Source organism: Trichomycterus rosablanca, chromosome 22 (genome assembly GCF_030014385.1).
Source record: "Trichomycterus rosablanca isolate fTriRos1 chromosome 22, fTriRos1.hap1, whole genome shotgun sequence".
NCBI lineage: Eukaryota > Metazoa > Chordata > Actinopteri > Siluriformes > Trichomycteridae > Trichomycterus > Trichomycterus rosablanca.
This window is the reverse complement of record NC_086009.1, coordinates 12,019,224-12,038,358: the sequence shown is the minus strand read 5'-3', so window position 1 is coordinate 12,038,358 and position 19,135 is coordinate 12,019,224. Positions and strand designations below refer to the sequence as shown.

The 19,135-nt window shown below is 36.8% G+C and overlaps 1 protein-coding gene across 1 annotated transcript in view; it reads left to right on the top strand.

The window, feature by feature from the left end:
• Positions 1-19,135, top strand: part of mvp (major vault protein) — a 35,723-nt gene that overhangs the window by 6,796 nt on the left and 9,792 nt on the right. Inside the window, exons 2-10 of the mRNA XM_063018676.1 lie at positions 1,220-1,383; positions 2,767-2,962; positions 3,409-3,532; positions 3,700-3,831; positions 7,956-8,050; positions 8,495-8,731; positions 9,304-9,429; positions 17,094-17,288; positions 18,252-18,487. Of these exons, the coding sequence (XP_062874746.1) occupies positions 1,223-1,383; positions 2,767-2,962; positions 3,409-3,532; positions 3,700-3,831; positions 7,956-8,050; positions 8,495-8,731; positions 9,304-9,429; positions 17,094-17,288; positions 18,252-18,487 (1,502 nt within the window). The 5' untranslated portion in view covers positions 1,220-1,222. The remainder of the gene's footprint in view (positions 1-1,219; positions 1,384-2,766; positions 2,963-3,408; positions 3,533-3,699; positions 3,832-7,955; positions 8,051-8,494; positions 8,732-9,303; positions 9,430-17,093; positions 17,289-18,251; positions 18,488-19,135) is intronic.

Below are 19,135 nucleotides of genomic sequence, written 5' to 3'. Positions count from 1 at the left end.
GTACTGTGGTTGATGATTGAATAAAATTACACATGGACATAAGTCAGTAGAACCAGATGCTATCAAAATTGCTTGAATCAATAAATATATAAGGACAAAATTATTGTGACGTATTGGAAAGCAAGGTATATAAAGACATGAAGAAAAGCTCAGTTTAAAGCAACTCCAGTGACCTGCACAGAGCCCGGACCTTAGCCCCACTGGAATGACCTGTAACACCAACTGAGGCTTTTTTGACCAACATCAGTGACATCAAAAATTCTCTTTTGACTCTGTGGGTGCAAATTCCCATAGACATACTTCTAAGCCTTGTTTGAAGTCTTCTTAAAAAGTGTCTGTTATTACAACTGAACTGAACTGAGGTCACTATTTAATACCATTTGTTTTTGAAGTAGGATGTCCAACAAGGGGTGGCACAGTGGCGCAATAAGTAGTGCTGTCACCTCACAGCAAGAACGGCCTGGGTTTGATTCCATGGCCAAGCAGCCAGGGTCCTTGTTTTGTCAAGTGCATGTTCTTACTGTGTTTGTGTGGGTTTCCTTAAGGTGCTTTGGTTTTCTCCCTGTGTGTGTGTGTGTGTGTCCCCTAATTGACTATCTAACTGTTAAGGGTGTTTCCTTTTTCCTTTTGCACAATTAATTAGATGCACCACGACCCTGACCAGGATAAAGCGGTGGTAAAACAGACAATAAATGAATGAGTGACATCTAACAAGCTCATGGTTAGGTGACCAAATACATTTGGCTGTATAGTATATAATGGTGTGATATCTGGGTTCCTCTGTTTTTGTCTTACATCTTAATAGACTAAATGGCTCCTTTAAATTGCCCTTACATAAAGTTTAACCTGTACTGGTGACTAGTAAATGTTTCCCTGCTAGGCATTGCTAGGATGCTGTCCAGGTGTGCCTGATGTTTCCTAAATAGCCTCTGGACCCTCCATTTGGGTGATCCACATTACTTAAGATTGTTTATTTATTTGTTTATCATTTTATTGCATTTCACAAATTAAAATTACTATGTGAATGGTGTGTTAAGCTACTGAGGTTAGAAAATTGGGTATTATTTGGTTATTCTTCGAAATTTTAAGCAAAGTTACATGACATTATGATAAGCATATTGTACTAGGCTTTAGAATCAGGTCTAGAATCAGTGTTTTATTAATATACTGCTGTCACAATAAATTTTACAGTAACTAACTGTACCCTTGTCTCTCTCAGAATATGTCAAAGAGACAGGAAAACACCCGAATGGATATCGAACTTAATGATGCCTCCATCATTAGAATCCCTCCTCACCACTTCATCCATGTGCTGGATCAAAATACCAACATTGCCCGGGTTGAGGTTGGACCCCTTACCTACATCCGACAGGACAATGAAAGGTAACTGAATCGTACAATTCACTATTATTTAATAGCAAATTTGTCTAATATAGATACATAATTATTGACTAATATAAAAACCTTTAAGTAATACATCCAGTTTCACTATATATACTTTTTTTAACCTTTTATTATTTGCAATATGTACAATTTCATTGAAAAACAAACAAAATTTTTAGGGGGAACAGTATAAAATATTAATAATGTGGTTGCATAAATATGCACACTGTTAAACTAATATTATGTTGAAGCACATTTTTTATGACAGCATTCAGTCTTTATGGGTTATGGGTAGGCATCTATCAGAATGGCACATCTCGACTCTCAGATTGCTAGGACATCTCTTGTGCACAGTCTTCTTCAGGTCGCTCCACAAATCGTCAGTTGGATTGGGTCTGGGCTCTGGCGGGGCCATTTCAAAATTTGACTGATATTTGGAACTGTTTATAATTTCATACACTTTGACTAAAGCCCAAATTCCTGCCTTCCTTGGCAAAAATTATGGACAAAAAGTTTAACCTTGCTCTTATCAGACCATGACACATTTTGCCACATGCTTTTGGTCTTGATGTAGGTTTTTGCCAAATATAGCCAGTCTTGAACATATAGCCCAGACATGTAAAAATATTGGGAGATTGTTGTCACATGTACTACACAACCAATACAATGATGAACTTTCAAAATTCCTTCACTGTTGGATACAACAACATGGTAATTTTGTTTTTAATTTTAACTATTTAAGAATTAAAGACAGAACATAAGAATTTAATGAATTTAAAAAAGAACTTGTATCTCCTGGAAGGCTGTATAAGATTACTTGCTGAATTTCCAGAGAAAACTGGAAAAAAGGAGAACTTAAAAATTGCTGGGTAAAATCCGTGAAACTGGTAGCTATGAAAGACGAAACGGAAGTGGCAGATTGAAAAACATGCATACCCATGACAGCATCCCGCAAGTTCAAGAACTAGAGCTCAGCCAAGAAAACAAACCTCAGACCCATCGGGCAACACATTAAATATCTGTGCCTTTTAAGGTCCACAATTTTGCTTGCATCTGATCCTGGAATAAGTGAAGCGTAACAAAAGGTCTGGAAACAAAGTAATTTTATCTGCATAGATAATAATAATTAATATTTTTGACATGTGATCCAGTCAAATATTATATTAACAATATTATATTAACAAAATCCCCTTCTGTTTACCTGTAATCAAAATGACTAGTTGACTAGCACCTCAAACCACTTTCCACTACTACACACTTTGTCAGATTAGTAAAAACGTTGCTGATTTTAACATTTTTTACTTGTATGACATAATGTTTATTTTTTTGAGACAGTAAAAATATATAAATGTTCATTTTAAATTTCAAATTCTTTTTATCTAGGGTCCTCTTCCCTCCAACCCGCATGACGATGGTCCCCCCACGTCATTACTGCGTGGTTTTGAACCCGGTGGCTCGTGATGGTGAAGGACATGTTCAGTTTGACACTGCAGGCCAAGCTAAACTGCGCCATGCTGATCTGGAGATTCGCCTGACTCAGGATCCTTTCCCTCTTTACCCTGGAGAAGAGATTCAAAAGGTGAGGTTTTCTTTTAGTTTTTTTGTGTAAAACCTGTTGGAGTTCACATTAGAAGTACTGTAGTTAAGGAAGAAGTGTGAACTTACCTATTGCACCTGCTTTTTTGTTTTGCAACACATTAGTGTTCATTTTGACAGGTGTGACACCAATACCAACATGCTGCTTAGAGCTACTAAATGTCTTTCACAATTTAATTTTCCTTTATAAGTTAACTTATGACTATATGGCCCTGCATCTGCCTGGATTCCTAACTTGAGCAGGTAGCCAAAGGTTAGGAAGCTTCAAGCTTGTGCCAGTTAACCAGTTATATTAACCAGTCATTGTATTTTGTCATTGTTTTCTCAAATAAACACCATCCACCAATCAGTCTCTCACTTTCTCTTGGTTTGGTTTATTAAATTATATTCTTAATCTTTCTCTTCCTTTCTCTTTCTTCACTTATTCAGGATGTGACGCCGCTGCAGATTGTGTATCCTGACACAGCGTTGCGGTTGCAGTCGTTGCTGGATTTTGAGGAGGAGAACGGAGAGAAGAGAGTAGCTGGAGATGAGTGGTTGTTTGAAGGACCAGGTACCTTTTCATTTTGTCTGGCTATTATTTTTCTATTATTTTTTCACATATCATGAACTGACACTTGAAATGGCATTACACACAATCTGAATATTTTGAATTCAATAGAAATCTTGTCAGTTTAATGTACTTCTTGCTGGATAACAGTGGCTTGTATGACTGTACAGGGACATACATCCCAAGAAAAGAGGTAGCAGTTCTGGAGACCATTAAAGCCACTGTGATTAGAGAAAACCAGGCCATTCGCCTTCGAGCTCGTAAAGAGGGAGTGGATCGCAGCGGAGTCCACAGAGTGACAGGTTAGACATGCACTCACACACACTATTTCTTATCCAGATACAAACACATTATTTTTTCTACCATACACATCTTCATTACCTTGAAAAAATATATTCACCTAGGATTTGTATTAATTTTAACATCAAACTTTCAAATCTGATACTTATTATCTTAAACATTTATTAGCCCCAAAAACAAATTTAAAAAATGTGTACTCCTTGTTTAAGATTTGGTGTTAAACAGAGGTTTTTTTCGATAAGTTTTAGTTAACAGTGATAGAGCAGTGTTGCCCATTAGAAGGTAAGCTTGACCTCAACAGCGTGGTGGTAGTTTTATGTTTTGCCTCTTGAATAGTATTGTATCCTTCGTCAGATCTTTTTTCTTTACTAGATTGGTTTGAATGCTCCTTAGACTTTCTTCTCTACCTTAATGAAGCTATCTGCTACATTTTTTACACAGATGCTAACTATCAGACAGTTAAGTGAGTTGGCAGTGCATTCTGTTGCATAATTGAAGCTAGTTTTACATTACAAGAGTTATAAATATATTTTATTGTAATTTTTTTTTATTAAATGAAATAAGATTTCAAAAGAAAGATAAAGGTATATAGGTAAACTTTTGTAAGATCTTTTTTAACATAAGGCACAGGCGGCATGGTGGCTACGTAGCACTGTTGATCCCCAGGTGGGGCGTAGGGCTGTCGCGCTAACCGCAATTTTGAAATATCGTGGTATAGACCAGCCAACCGCAGGGCATGCCAAGCAACCGCATCACTGCGATATTCACGTTTTTTCTTTCTTTTTTTTTTTTTTTTGCAGGGTCCATCTTGTTTTATACGCTTACAATCGGGCGTAATAAATGTTAAATAAATTCATAATGAAAATGAGCTAGGAGCGACATTTTCCCGCAACCTGTTCGCATGCGTTGCTGCTGAGTGTCAGGCTTTGTGTTTTAAAATGTAAACAATCGCAACATTAATTATAGGCAAGTTTATTAATGATCAAATTGAGTTCACACTCAATAAAATACTTGTAATTTACACTACATTTAAACAGCCTCGGCGTACTAAAACACTTAATGACGGTTAATATGGCATTGCAGCCTGCAAATATTCTCTTGCTGGCTTGCTGGAATGATTTAAATGTATTTTTTCATTGAATAAAAATGTATTGAAATGAATAATAACTTAAAATGTAGTTTATATTGTTATGTTAATTATATCTACTAAATAGATAGTTAATAGTGGTGCAATAACCAGGCTAGATTTGCTTTGATCTGTAAAGTTGCATGCAGGATCAGTACACGTGTGTATTAGTGCAACATCGGTAACGTCGGGAACATCACTCCCCCACTCAGATCCTCTCTAAACCACATCAGATGAACATGTTGGTTTTTCTAGCACGCATGATAACGCAGGTTTAAACTCTTACAGACTTTATTCTTTATTCTATTTTTTTTTACCATATTTTGATTAGATGTGCGTTTAAAATATTTAGCCTAAACTCTTTTTTTTTTCGTTTCACAGTGTATATCTAGCCTAGGCTAGAAGCTAAATTTAAACCTTTTTTAATAGAGAAAAGACGCGCATCTTAGCTCTGTTCTGTATTTAACATTAAACACGCATTTCATTGGTCTTAAAGCTGTCTCATCTTTGTCATTATAAAGCAATAATATATCGAATCATAGCCTAACAATAAAGCTTGTTTATATAGCTCTAAAATCCAGATTAATTAAGTAATTAAAAAAAAATAAATAATAAATGGCGATATCACCGCATACCGCGATATTGATATCGAGACAGGTTGAATATCGCAAGGGGAAATTCTTTCACCACGACAGCCCTAGTGGGGCGGTCCGGGTCCTTTTTTGTGTGGAGTTTGCATGTTCTCCCCGTGTCCGCATGGGTTTTCATCCGGGTGCTCAAAGTCCAAAGACATGCAAGTGAGGTAAATTGGAGATACAAAATTGCCCAAGACTGTATTGGATATAACTTTGTGAACTGATGAATCTTGTGTAACGAGTGACTATCGTTTCTGTCATGAATGTAACCAAAGTGTTAAACATGATGTTAAAATCCTAATAAACAAACAAACAAATAACATAAGGCACACCTATACTTTAAAAAGCACTTTTACTTTTAAAGACAGTTATAGCCTAGTGGTTAAGGTACTGGACTTGTAATCCAGCAGTTGCTGGTTCAAGCCCCACCACTGCCGGGGTGCCACTGTTGGGCCCTTAAGCAAGGCCCTTAACCCTCAATTGCTTAGACAATATACTGTCACAGTACTGTAAGTCGCTTTGGATCAAAGTGTCTGCTAAATGCCGTAAATGTAAATGCAAACACTGTTTACAGAAGGTGAAACACATGAAATCACAAAGCAATGATTTGTAAGTTTTATGTAAAAAAAATCTCAATTAAGAGATATTTATTTTTTCATGATCAAATTATTGTTCTAAGTAAATGCTAATTAGTAATTTAATGCTAGCAAGTAAGTAAAGCAAATTGACCGAGAACACTGTAAAATAAAAATAATGGGTATGAAAGCAACATTAACAAAGGCTAAGCTGTGTAGTAAGCAAAGATAAGTTAAAGTTAAAAAAAATCAATATTTTTCTGTGCACAATTACAAAGAATTTGGGGATTTTGCCATCTGCAGTCCATAACATTAAAAAAATTCCAATAATCCAAAAAACTAAATTGAATGTTTGTGACTTTTGATCCCTCAGATGACATTACATTAAAAACCAACTTGCTTTTGTAATAAATAAGACCACATGGACAAATGCTGCTAAACGTTTCTGGGCTCAAGCTCATCTGATATGGATTGACACAAAGTGGAAACATGTCTGCGATCACCTTTTAGTTTTTAGACCAACGCAAAGTTCAAAAGTATCAATCATGGTCACTACCAAGCCTCTTTCTGCACTTTGTTACTAACAACATTATGGCTTTATAGAAAGTGCAGGTGCTAGGTGCCTGCAGTTTAGACCTGTTTCACAGTGCATAATATGCAGTGCAGTAAATGACAGTGGTAATGGTAGACAATGGTGGTAATGGTAGTTCCCCTTCAAAACTACAACAGCTGATATTGTAAGGTCCCAAATAATTACAGATTGTGGTTAAAAGCATAGATGATGGAGCAGTGGTAAGCACGCCCTGTACCAACTTTATTGAAACATTATGCAGCCATCAAATTTTGAATGAGTTCATATTAATAAAAAAAATTGTGAAGAAATATGTTATTTTTCTTTACCATTTTTTCAATTAAATACAGGTTAAAAGAATTAGCAAGTCATTGCCTGTTTTTTGTCTTAACTTTTTTGGATTGAATGTCAACTATATAAAAAACCTTTTTACTTACTGAATTTATTTACTTTACTGTATTTTAAATGTCTTTTCTGAGATAAAATATTAATTATTTTTTTAAGCACTGTATATCATTTTATCATTACTGTCTTAAAAAGATTATATTAGACTAATGACTTTATACATTTGAACATGTTTTATCTTGTTATAAACAAATAATATGTGCAACACATTTTTGCAGGACATATAAGCTATTTTGAAGCAGCAGTCTGAGTCAATAAATGTGCTCTTGCATACACTTATAGTCTGATTATTATCTATTGTCAGTAGATTTGATTATTCAGGTGATATGGAAAGGTCCTTTCTGTGTGTTCTCCCTGTTTTTAAGTGGGTTTCGGATGCGCTCCCAAATTTTCAAAAACATGTAGGCAGGCCGATTGGTGTGTGTATGTGTGTGTGGGTCATATTAATTACAGTAGGTCCTAAAGAAGAAAAAACAACTTTGTAAATCTTAATGAAGTTAAAAAGTTGTAAGCATTGAGATAAAGGAAGTAAATGTTCAGAAACAGGTGGATCTCCTAAGAGTTGACATAATTATACTTGTTTAGCCAGTCATTATGAATACAGTTTCCAGCCAGAACTCTACAGTTGTGACATAAGCTTGTTAATAGCTATTAAAAGCAGCTAATCAATGTGACAAAAAGAAAAGGGCATAAAGTCTGGTGCTTTTCCTAAGGAATGGCATGATGAATTAAAACATGTCAGCATTAAAACCTGGTGTATTAAATACCAGGCTTATAATAATACCATGATAAATTGTGTGTCGGTGTTCAATAGGTGAGGAGTGGCAGGTGTGTAAAGTTGGAGCATACCTGCCAGGAGCACATGAAGAGGTCATTGATATTGTCAACGCATATATTCTTACTGATAAGGTAACTTTTTATATACATTTTATATAATCTGATGATCTGTTATTCAAGCATGACTGTACATGTTGTTATTAAGTAGTTGTTGCAAAGCTTTAATTAATTAAATTTTAGTTTTATGCTTAATCCTTGAATATTAAAGAAAAATAATCACTTAGTCATAATGGCCTTAAATTAAATGTTAAGCCTAGGTTTCATCCTTTTTAACTTGTTTTAAAAAGAATGCAATACCTTTACACACAATCAATGTTTTCAACAGAATAATTTTAAGCCTATTACAGTAAAAGCAATAACCTCCCCTTGATATTTTATATGTTAAACTCTAAAAAAAGTTTGAGCATCCCTAATCTACAAGCTTATATCCAATTTTGTAAGCTCCTATCTGCCATTTTCAGCTTGTTTACTTATCACATTCAATTGTAATCTAATAATGCTCTAATGTTTTTTTAGTCTGCTCTGCATGTGAGGGCTGTGCGCCCTTTCAAGGATGTGGGGGGGAATGAACGAAAGACAGGAGAGGAGTGGCTTGTGACAGTGGCAGACAGAGAGGCACATATCCCCTCAGTGGCTGAAGAGGTGGTTGGTGTGGTCAACGTGACAACACTGAGCAGCAGGGAGTACTGCGTCATTCTGGACCCTGTTGGTCCTGATGGAAAGCCCCAGCTTGGACAGAAGAGAGTGGTGAAGGTCTGCAATATTTTCTTTAAATTTAGATTATTGTTAATGGTCAGTTATAAAGTAATGATCAAACATTTATTAGCTGGATCAGATGTTTGGGTGCAAAGAAAGCTTCAGACTCGAAAGGGCAGTTTAAATCTCCATGGACCACATACACAAAATACTAAGAGAATTCTGAGAGAACACAACAAATGTTGTATTTATAATCACAGTCTATGAAGGTGAACAACCATAAGGTTTGTTTGTTAAATTTTAAAACAAGTTGTTACAAGAAAGAACTTATAATCAAAAAAGAAACAACAAAATATATCAAAAGTCTTATATTTTTAATTCTGTTAGGTGGCCATGTTATAATCTGTTCATTTATAAATCTAGCAGACATGAAAACACTACTTTGCCCAATGTTATTATCTAACCATCTTGTTAGGTGTTACCTTTTGTAGAATCTTGGATTGTGTGTCTTAGATAGCACTAGAGAAACTGTTCTGTTGCTATATTGAGAACTAATGCTTTTAAATGATTTAAAACTGATTATTGAGGAATTTGTGAGTAATGCTCTAATTTTTCTCTGTCTCAATCAGGGAGAGAGATCATTCTTCCTGAGGCCTGGTGAGTGTTTGGAAAATGGCATCCAGGATGTATATGTGCTATCCGAGGAAGAAGGGCTGGTGCTGCGTGCAGTTGAAGCTTTTACAGACACGGAGGCGGTGAGACAGACCTTTGTCCAAAGATTAATCGGGAATTGGGCTTGAGCAATGAGTATGAACATACAGTGGTACCTTGAAACTCAACGTCAGTTGGTTCTGGAAGTGGTGTTGAGTTTAAAAGGCGTTGTGTTTTAAGGTATTTTTTTCCCATAAGAATGTATGGAAAACCTGTTAATGCACTCCATGGTTCCGTGGAACTACATACATATATTTTAGGCTAATGTAAAATAATGGGGTTGTTTGTGACACTTATATACTGAAAATAACACACATATAACTTAAGAACACTGAAATACAATTGAAAACAGTTAAAAAAACAATTAAAATACAATAAAACCTGCACTTTACCTTTATTTCTTGTTTCCTTATGCTTTTTAATCGTGGAGATGCTTGATCTTGGAATACCATATTCCATTCTGTAAAGGCTCATTCACATGAGAAGCGGCACATTAGCTTTTGCGCTGCTTTTTAACGATAAGCGTTTTAGACTCTCTCGAAGAAAAGCTGATTCTCACAATTTCTCAGAACCCCAAGCTATAACACAAGTTTAAAAGTGAAACAGAAGAAAAATCCAGATAAACACAGATACATGTAGACGCATTCGAAGTGGATTTGACGGTTATTCCACACAAATGCAGATTTGTCTCATATATCACACTTTGATGACGTTTTACGGCACCGCTCCAATCACTGAACAAAGCGGCTGTTCATTGTTAATTTGAAATTAAATATATCATTTTTTTTTTAAAGTAACTGAACACGTTGAGTTTAAGGGAAACGTTGAGTTTAAGGGTACAAATTTCTCGACGAAGGGCGTTGAGTTTCAAAGATGTTGAGTTCAGGGGACATTGAGTTACAAGGTACCACTGTATATTATTATATAGGAAAACCACATTCATGAATGTAATGCTTATTTATACAGTTACACTATATGGCTAAAAGTTTGTCAGCACCTGACCATCACACTTCTATGAGTTTGTTGGACATCCAATTCCAAAACTGTGACCATTACAATAAAGTTAATCATCTAATAGTTGAAAATGTCTTTTTATGCCATACATAACATTACTTTTCACAAGAACTAAGGGCCTAGCTGAAACCATGAAAACCTAAGATTTGTCTTCAGATACTGATTCAGCACTCCAGAAAACGCATTTCCAATGCTTTAGAGTCTAATGGTAGCATGCTTTATACTTCAGTACTTGGAAACCCCAATCTGTGAGTTTGCTTCTTTGTAGCTGAGCTGTTGTTCCTCTTAGACACTTATGTTTAATAATAATAATAGCACTTACAGTTGATTAGAACATATTTTGCAGAGCAAATGTTTAAGGGCTGGAAAGTGTGGCATCCTATGACTGTCACATTTAAATTCAGTGCACTTTTCACTACAATCCATCCTACTGTTCATAAGAGTTCCTGGATATGTGCTTGATTTTATACAGTTGTTAGCAATGGCTGGGACTTAAGCTAAACTAAGCTCAGTAATTAGGAGGGGTGAATACATGCTTTTGGCCATATAGTGTATTTAAAGTTTTATATTGCTTAGTCCAGAATTAGGAATGAAGGAAAATCAGATCTCTCTAGGTCGTTGCTGGTTTTACTAATCGTATCAGCCTTTTCTTGGCTGAAATTTCTTTTATTTTAAAACAATTCACGGCGATCAGTGCTTTTGCATCAAAGGTTTCCGGGTGTGAATGAACTTCACTGAACTTTTTACCTTTATCTTTCAGCCTTTTTAAAACTTGATATACAAAATTACTCCATTAACATTTTATACCTTTACTGTTTATACTGTAGACACAGAAACATTTTGATTGACGCAAAAATTGGGAGAGCTTGGGTGTAAAAAAACAGTTAATCCATGTGTTGCAAGAATTGTGGTTCATCCACAATCCTATCTGTGTATTACACAACTGCCTCGACTTGCTCACACCCGATGAACACACTGCACACCCTCACAAAACATGCAAAATCATAAATCTTATCTGTAAAAAGCAAAGGTCAGTAGGACTTGTTAAAACCTAATAGTTACTGTGCTTGTTAACTGCAATCTGAGTTTTTCTTAGCAAGCTACTTGGCTAAAATTTCACGTGAATATACTTACAGTAGTGTTCAAAAAAATAGCAGTGATTTCAAAAAACCGAATAAAGCACAAAATCATTATAATAACTTTTATTTCCATAAATGCAAATGCATTGAAAATACTACACTTTCAATTCTAAATCAAAACATTATTAACATTTAGCCAGTTTGCGTTCATCCTTTACAGAAAATTAAGAAAAATGAATATTAGGTTGTTCAAAAAAATAGCAGTGCCAGCATTTTTCTTAAAAAAACTAAAAAAAAATTTCTATAACATGAAAAAATGTTTGAGGTTTCACTTTACTTTAAATTACTGAACTAATATTTAATATACAGTGTATCACAAAAGTGAGTACACCCCTCACATTTCTGCAAATATTTCATTAAATCTTTTCATGGGACAACACTATAGACATGAAACTTGGATATAACTTAGAGTAGTCAGTGTACAGCTTGTATAGCAGTGTAGATTTACTGTCTTCTGAAAATAACTCAACACACAGCCATTAATGTCTAAATAGCTGGCAACATAAGTGAGTACACCCCACAGTGAACATGTCCAAATTGTGCCCAAATGTGTCGTTGTCCCTCCCTGGTGTCATGTGTCAAGGTCCCAGGTGTAAATGGGGAGCAGGGCTGTTAAATTTGGTGTTTTGGGTACAATTCTCTCATACTGGCCACTGAATATTCAACATGGCACCTCATGGCAAAGAACTCTCTGAGGATGTGAGAAATAGAATTGTTGCTCTCCACAAAGATGGCCTGAACTATAAGAAGATTGCTAACACCCTGAAACTGAGCTACAGCATGGTGGCCAAGGTCATACAGCGGTTTTCCAGGACAGGTTCCACTCGGAACAGGCTTCGCCAGGGTCGACCAAAGAAGTTGAGTCCACGTGTTCGGCGTCATATCCAGAGGTTGGCTTTAAAAAATAGACACATGAGTGCTGCCAGCATTGCTGCAGAGGTTGAAGACGTGGGAGGTCAGCCTGTCAGTGCTCAGACCATACGCCGCACACTGCATCAACTCGGTCTGCATGGTCGTCATCCCAGAAGGAAGCTGACGCACAAGAAAGCCCGCAAACAGTTTGCTGAAGACAAGCAGTCCAAGAACATGGATTACTGGAATGCCCTGTGGTCTGACGAGACCAAGATAAACTTGTTTGGCTCAGATGGTGTCCAGCATGTGTGGCGGCACCCTGGTGAGAAGTATCAAGACAACTGTATCTTGCCTACAGTCAAGCATGGTGGTGGTAGCATCATGGTCTTGGGCTGCATGAGTGTTGCTGGCACTGGGGAGCTGCAGTTCATTGAGGGAAACATGAATTCCAACATGTACTGTGACATTCTGAAACAGAGCATGATCCCCTCCCTTCGAAAACTGGGCCTCATGGCAGTTTTCCAACAGGATAACGACCCCAAACACAACCTCCAAGATGACAACTGCCTTGCTGAGGAAGCTGAAGGTGAAAGTGATGGACTAAACCCAATTGAGCACCTGTGGCGCATCCTCAAGTGGAAGGTGGAGGAGTTCAAGGTGTCTAACATCCACCAGCTCCGTGATGTCATCATGGAGGAGTGGAAGAGGATTCCAGTAGCAACCTGTGCAGCTCTGGTGAATTCCATGCCCAGGAGGGTTAAGGCAGTGCTGGATAATAATGGTGGTCACACAAAATATTGACACTTTGGGCACAATTTGGACATGTTCACTGTGGGGTGTACTCACTTATGTTGCCAGCTATTTAGACATTAATGACTGTGTGTTGAGTTATTTTCAGAAGACAGTAAATCTACACTGCTATACAAGTTGTACACTGACTACTCTAAGTTATATCCAAGTTTCATGTCTATAGTGTTGTCCCATGAAAAGATATAATAAAATATCTGCAGAAATGTGAGGGGTGTACTCACTTTTGTGATACACTGTAACAATTGTTTCTAAGATCTGTGTTGCATGGAGTCGACCAACTTCTGGCACCTCTAAACAGGTATTCCAGTCCAGGATGATCCGACTACGTTCCACAGTTCTTCTGCATTTTTGGGTTTTTCCTAAAAAAAACATGTTTCAGATGTCAGAAGACAAGTTCTCTATGGGATTGAAGTCAGGGAATTGGGCTGGCCACTCTATTACCTCAATCTTGTTTGTCTGTAACCAAGATGTTTTGGGTCATTGTCATGTTGAAACACCCATTTTAAGGACATTTCTTTTTCGACATAGGGCAACATGATCTCCTCAAGTGTTCTGATATATTTAAACTGATCCATGATCCCTCGTATGAGATAAATAGGCGTAACCAGAGCGGTAGAGAGAACAGAGTGGCGACACTCTCATAGGGAACCGTTGGAAAGGGGGCGGGACATATTTTCTGCGCAGCTTCCGGGTTGTGGAGCTCTGAATAGTTCCAAACATCCCATAGAGCCCCATTCATTTCCACTACTTATCAAGCATTTTTAGCTGTATGTTGCTTTGTTTTAAAAAAATAATGAATTTAATGTCATTAATATACTTAATACTGTTATTGTTTAGCATTTGCTCAGCACTAAATGTTACATGTTTATCTTAATTAATAGGTATAACCCAATTTAGCTCAGTCAGTTAAGATTAATTAATGACACTAGAGTCTTTTCACCTAAAATTAGTTGATTAATCAAGAGTCTTGTTACAGAAATGATCATAAAACATTAGAACCACAATAAATCATTATACTTTTACTTTCATACTTAAGTACATTTGAAGGTAAATTTAGTTTAGTACTTTAGTGGAGGTAAAGAGTATTTTACTTTTACTACTACTTTTACTGGAGTAATATGTTACCTTGGATATCTCTACTTTAACTCAACTACATGGTTTGTGTTCCTTCTCCACCACTTACATTAGACAAAATGAACTAGTGCATATTCATAATGAATTCATTAATGTATTACATGTAGGAATCAATGATTAATCACTCATGAAATAAGAGATGAATGAAGCTTTTTCATGTACCTGCACTATAATGTTAAAGGTACGGTAGTGTGTTTATCAATCTGTTCATTCAGTGCAGGTAAACCTTATGAATCCAGCACATGACTTAGTGTTTAGCCAAAATGATTATTATTATGAATCCTCAGGAAAGTGAAGGGAGATTAGTTTATGCAAAAAACAAAACATAAAAAACTCTTTAATCCCTGTACTGTATATTGTCTCTACTACTTGATGATATGGCATTATGTAATGTATGCTAATATAATGTACTGTGTGTTAACAAGAACGACCTATTAACAAGTCATTATAAACATCAATCTTCCACTTCATATACCAAATTGACATTAAAGCAGATGCAGTAAATGTAAACGCAGTTGAAAATCCCCAGAAATTGTACAAATGTTTATTATTTAGCGTTTAATATTTAATTCACTGCTGCCTGTCCCATATGAGAACATGACAGCGCCGGGTTTGTTTGGAACTATTGGAGGGTTACATGAACCACGTGACCGCGTGGCGGCGAGATCAAGGAGTGTCGCAACTCTCTCTATCTACGGCTCTGGGCGTAACACCATGGTATGAAAAACATCCCCATATCATCATTTTGTACCACCTGTCTTCACAGTGAACTTTGGCTTGAATTCAGTGCTCAGGGGTCGTCTGACATACTGTCTACGGCCACTAGACCCAAAAAGAACAATTTTGCTTTCCACAAAATGTTAAGCCATTTCTCTTTGGACCAGTCAATGTGTTCCTTGGCAAATGTTAACCCATTCCGGACACGTCTGTTTCTTAACAACGGGACTTTGCAAGGAGTTCTTGCTGGTAAATTGACTTCACTTAATCATCTTCTGTACTCACTGGTAACTTCAGATGTTCCTTGATCTTTCTGGAGGTGATCATTGGCTGAACCTTTGCCATTCTGGCTATTCTTCGATCCTTTTGAACAGTAGTTCCACACTTCCTTCCGCATCTTTCAGGTTTTGGTTGTCACTTCAAGGCATTTGAGATCATTTTAGCTGAGCAGCCTATAGTTTGCTGCACTTTTCTGTATGTTTTTTCCCTCTACAATCAACTTTTTAATCAAAGTACGCTGTTCATCAGAACAATGCCTGGAACAACCCATTTTACCCAGTATTTCAGAAGGAAATGCGCTATGACCAACCTGTGCAACATTTGCCTCCCTCCTACCTTAAATAAGGGCCAAAATTGACACCCGTTCTTCTGCAGAATGAATGACTTCACCAATTGAACTCACTGCTATTATTTTGAACAACCCCCTTTCAATCAATGCTTCGATTACTCATAATGAGCGGCATGCATGTTCTAATTGTTGGGTTTGTTTTGTTTTCATTACTCTACTACACTTTCAAGTAAATTTTTTGCTATGCAGAGGTATCACTTCTACTAAAAACAGTGATTTATCAGGTTAATGGTGTTGGACTGCTATTTTTTTTAACACCACTGTAAATACATTTTAGAGTACAACACTCTAAATAAATAAAACATATTGTAGATTTCTCACATTGAGTTCTAATTTGAGAACTAAAATATATTTTTTTTAAAGTCATGTTTCTGGAAACATATACTTTATATGGCATTATGAAGTAAGCATTTTTAAAAGCTTATTTCATAGTTATGACTAAGACGAAGAACTCATAGCAAACAATTTTAATAATTTGAAAGGACCATCCAGAATATACTGCAGATTTAAATGTTCAATCTATATACAAGTAAATTGCCCTGCATATCAACTGATGTCTTTTGCAAGCAAGTTGGCAGCCATATAATGCACCTTATTATGTGCACCAATCTGGTAAGCACATTCATTAATTATTTCATAGGCTACACCTAACATACAGATGGAATTTGTGGGTATACAGTTACTAGCTGTAGCTTTGTACACATTGTCACCCCTCCCCCCTCCTGACCAAATGATGGTGGTGTTGGACCATTTTCAGCACTGCAATGACATACAGTAGTAGTGTGTGTTGTTCTGGTATAATTGTAGTAGCTGCAGCAGTGTTGTTGGTATTTTAAATACTGACTGTTGTCAAAAAATTGCAACAGCAGTGCCTCACCTGATAAACTCATACCAGTACAACACACACTAAATTCTTATTACCATTTTATTGTCATTAGTGGGTCTTAAGGGGGTCTTTTTCATTTATTATCTGGTGTAGAGGGGGTGGATTTGTATTTGTAAGTAAATATAAACACAAATTTTATTCATATAATACGTGTATCTTATAAAATAATCAATGAATGTATGTACCAGATAGGTGTACCTAATAAAGAGCTGGGTGTATGCATATGTTTAATAAATCTATAAAATTGTCACTTTGTAACCTTTTCAGAATTTGATTCATTATCCCCTCTCATTGTCTTCTTCCCACTTTGATTAAACATTTAATTTCATCCTCATTTCCAATATTTTACTCCTCTTTTTATTTTTTACTTTTTTAATATTTTGTTGTTTACATTGCTTGTTTGTGCATACACATTAGTGCATGGTTCATGTGCAGCCATGTCACTCTCCGCCCATGTCTGGCCATTGTATTTGCTCCCCTTCCCTTTTTCTCTCTCTTACCCCCTCTTTCCCCCTGTCTCTTTATCAGCAAGATGAAGAGGAAGAAGGGCAGGAAGGGGGCTCCAAAAAGGCTGTCGTGCGGAGGCGCCCAGGAGATCGCTGGATGCTGCGAGGGCCGATTGAATATGTGCCACCTGCTACAGTGGAGGTTATGCTACGACGTGAAGCCATTCCATTGGATGAGAATGAGGGAATATATGTGCGGGACATAAAGACTGGCAAGGTCAGAGAATCTTTTTTCACATAAATCTCATGGAATTTGTATCAGTTTGACTGAGAACTTTGTAGCTTATTATATTCCACACGTATTTAATGGAAGACAGCAGGCAGGCCAGTGTAACATGTGCACTATTTTACTTCTCTGTCACACTGTTGTAATTAGTGCAGACAACAAACAAGGACCGAGAACTTGACCGAGTTCCACATTGCACTTTTTAAAATATTTTTCTTTTCTCCATATAGCAATGTCAGAGTTGGGTTCAGTGTATGACTGTGTAAAAGGTGACCTGAATAGGCAAACACTTTTCTTTTCCAAAACCACATGATGCATTACATCATAAGGCTTTGCATGAAGCACACAAGCTAGCATGAAATGGTTTTTGAAAAGAAATGCTCAAGAATCTGAGCCATGAAGATGATAAAGAACAGACAGTATGATGACACCTACTTGTCGTATTGTTTGACCTTTATCTTTACCATCATGCCCCTATGTGTCTGGTATTTTGATATATAACAATACAGCAGACCAATACAGTATATTTGCACAAATGCATGCATATAAGATCATGACAAGAGGGTCAGACACACGCAGAAATGATAATCAAAATTTTTAATAATAATAAAAGACAAGACATATTAACACAAACACAAGAACTAAGCTAAATGCTAATCTAAACATACATAAACAAAGCTAAACACATGAAACATGAACCTAACCAAAACTAAACCCTAAGCTAAGCTAACGCTAAACATGAACCAGACTAACACTAAACAAGACTTCTAAACATGACTGTGGGCAAACAAACAGGAGCAAACAAAAAAAAAACCTCTCTGGATTCATGACACCCCCAAATTTGATTAAATATTAATTTTATGTTTTAACATTAACTTAAAGTAAAACCTGCACAATGCAGAAATATGCGATTTTAAATGTTTTTATCCTCTTCTCTTCCAATGCTATGTGAAGGTGCGGGCTGTGATCGGCCATAGCTATATGCTGACACAGGATGAAGAGCTGTGGGAAAAAGAGCTTCCCCCCAATGTGGAGAAGCTGCTTGCAAACATGCGTGACCCACTGGCCAGCCGCTCTGATCGTGGAGGAGATGATTTGGTCCAACAGAGAGACAAGACCAGAGTAGTGTCCTACCGTGTGCCACACAATGCTGCGGTGCAAGTATATGACTACAGAGAGAAGAAAGCCAGGTAACAATATTTGTATTAAACCTCTACTGCTCTGCATTTAGGTTTTTGAAACGTTCCCTGCCATTTTTGAAAAGGGTCCTTTTCTTTTTTGCTTATGTTGTAATTGGGTAAGACACTGCAGTAGTGTCTTTAATGCCCCCCAATAAGTAAATTCAGCATGACTGGGCTCTTTTCAGCTTTCATATGCTAAACATCAACATAAAAATTTACATGGTGCTGGAGGATGAACAAGCAGCTGTTTGTTGGTTATAAGAGCCTGTAGCACAATGGCTGACCAGCTTGGAAAATCTTTTTTTTTTTCCCAGGACATCTTTATGAAACCAGTATATGCACTAGCTTCAGCGCTGTAAATAACTATTTGCCCCTTCCCAGTTTCTGTTTTTCCTATTTTTGCTCATTTGTCACATTTAGAATAGAATAGAATGCCTTTATTTGTCATATATACATATACTTGTTTGGAAGCTGGAGTCAGAGCGCAGGGTCAGCCATTGTACGAGTCTTGCTCAATTTGGCTACATTAAAGGGTTTCTGTGCATGTGCTGCCCCATTGGAAAGCTCGTCACAGCATCTCAGTGGAATTAAAATCAGGGCTTTGAATCGGCCGCTCCCATTTAGAGGTGGACTTGCCTGTGTGCTTTGGGTCATTGC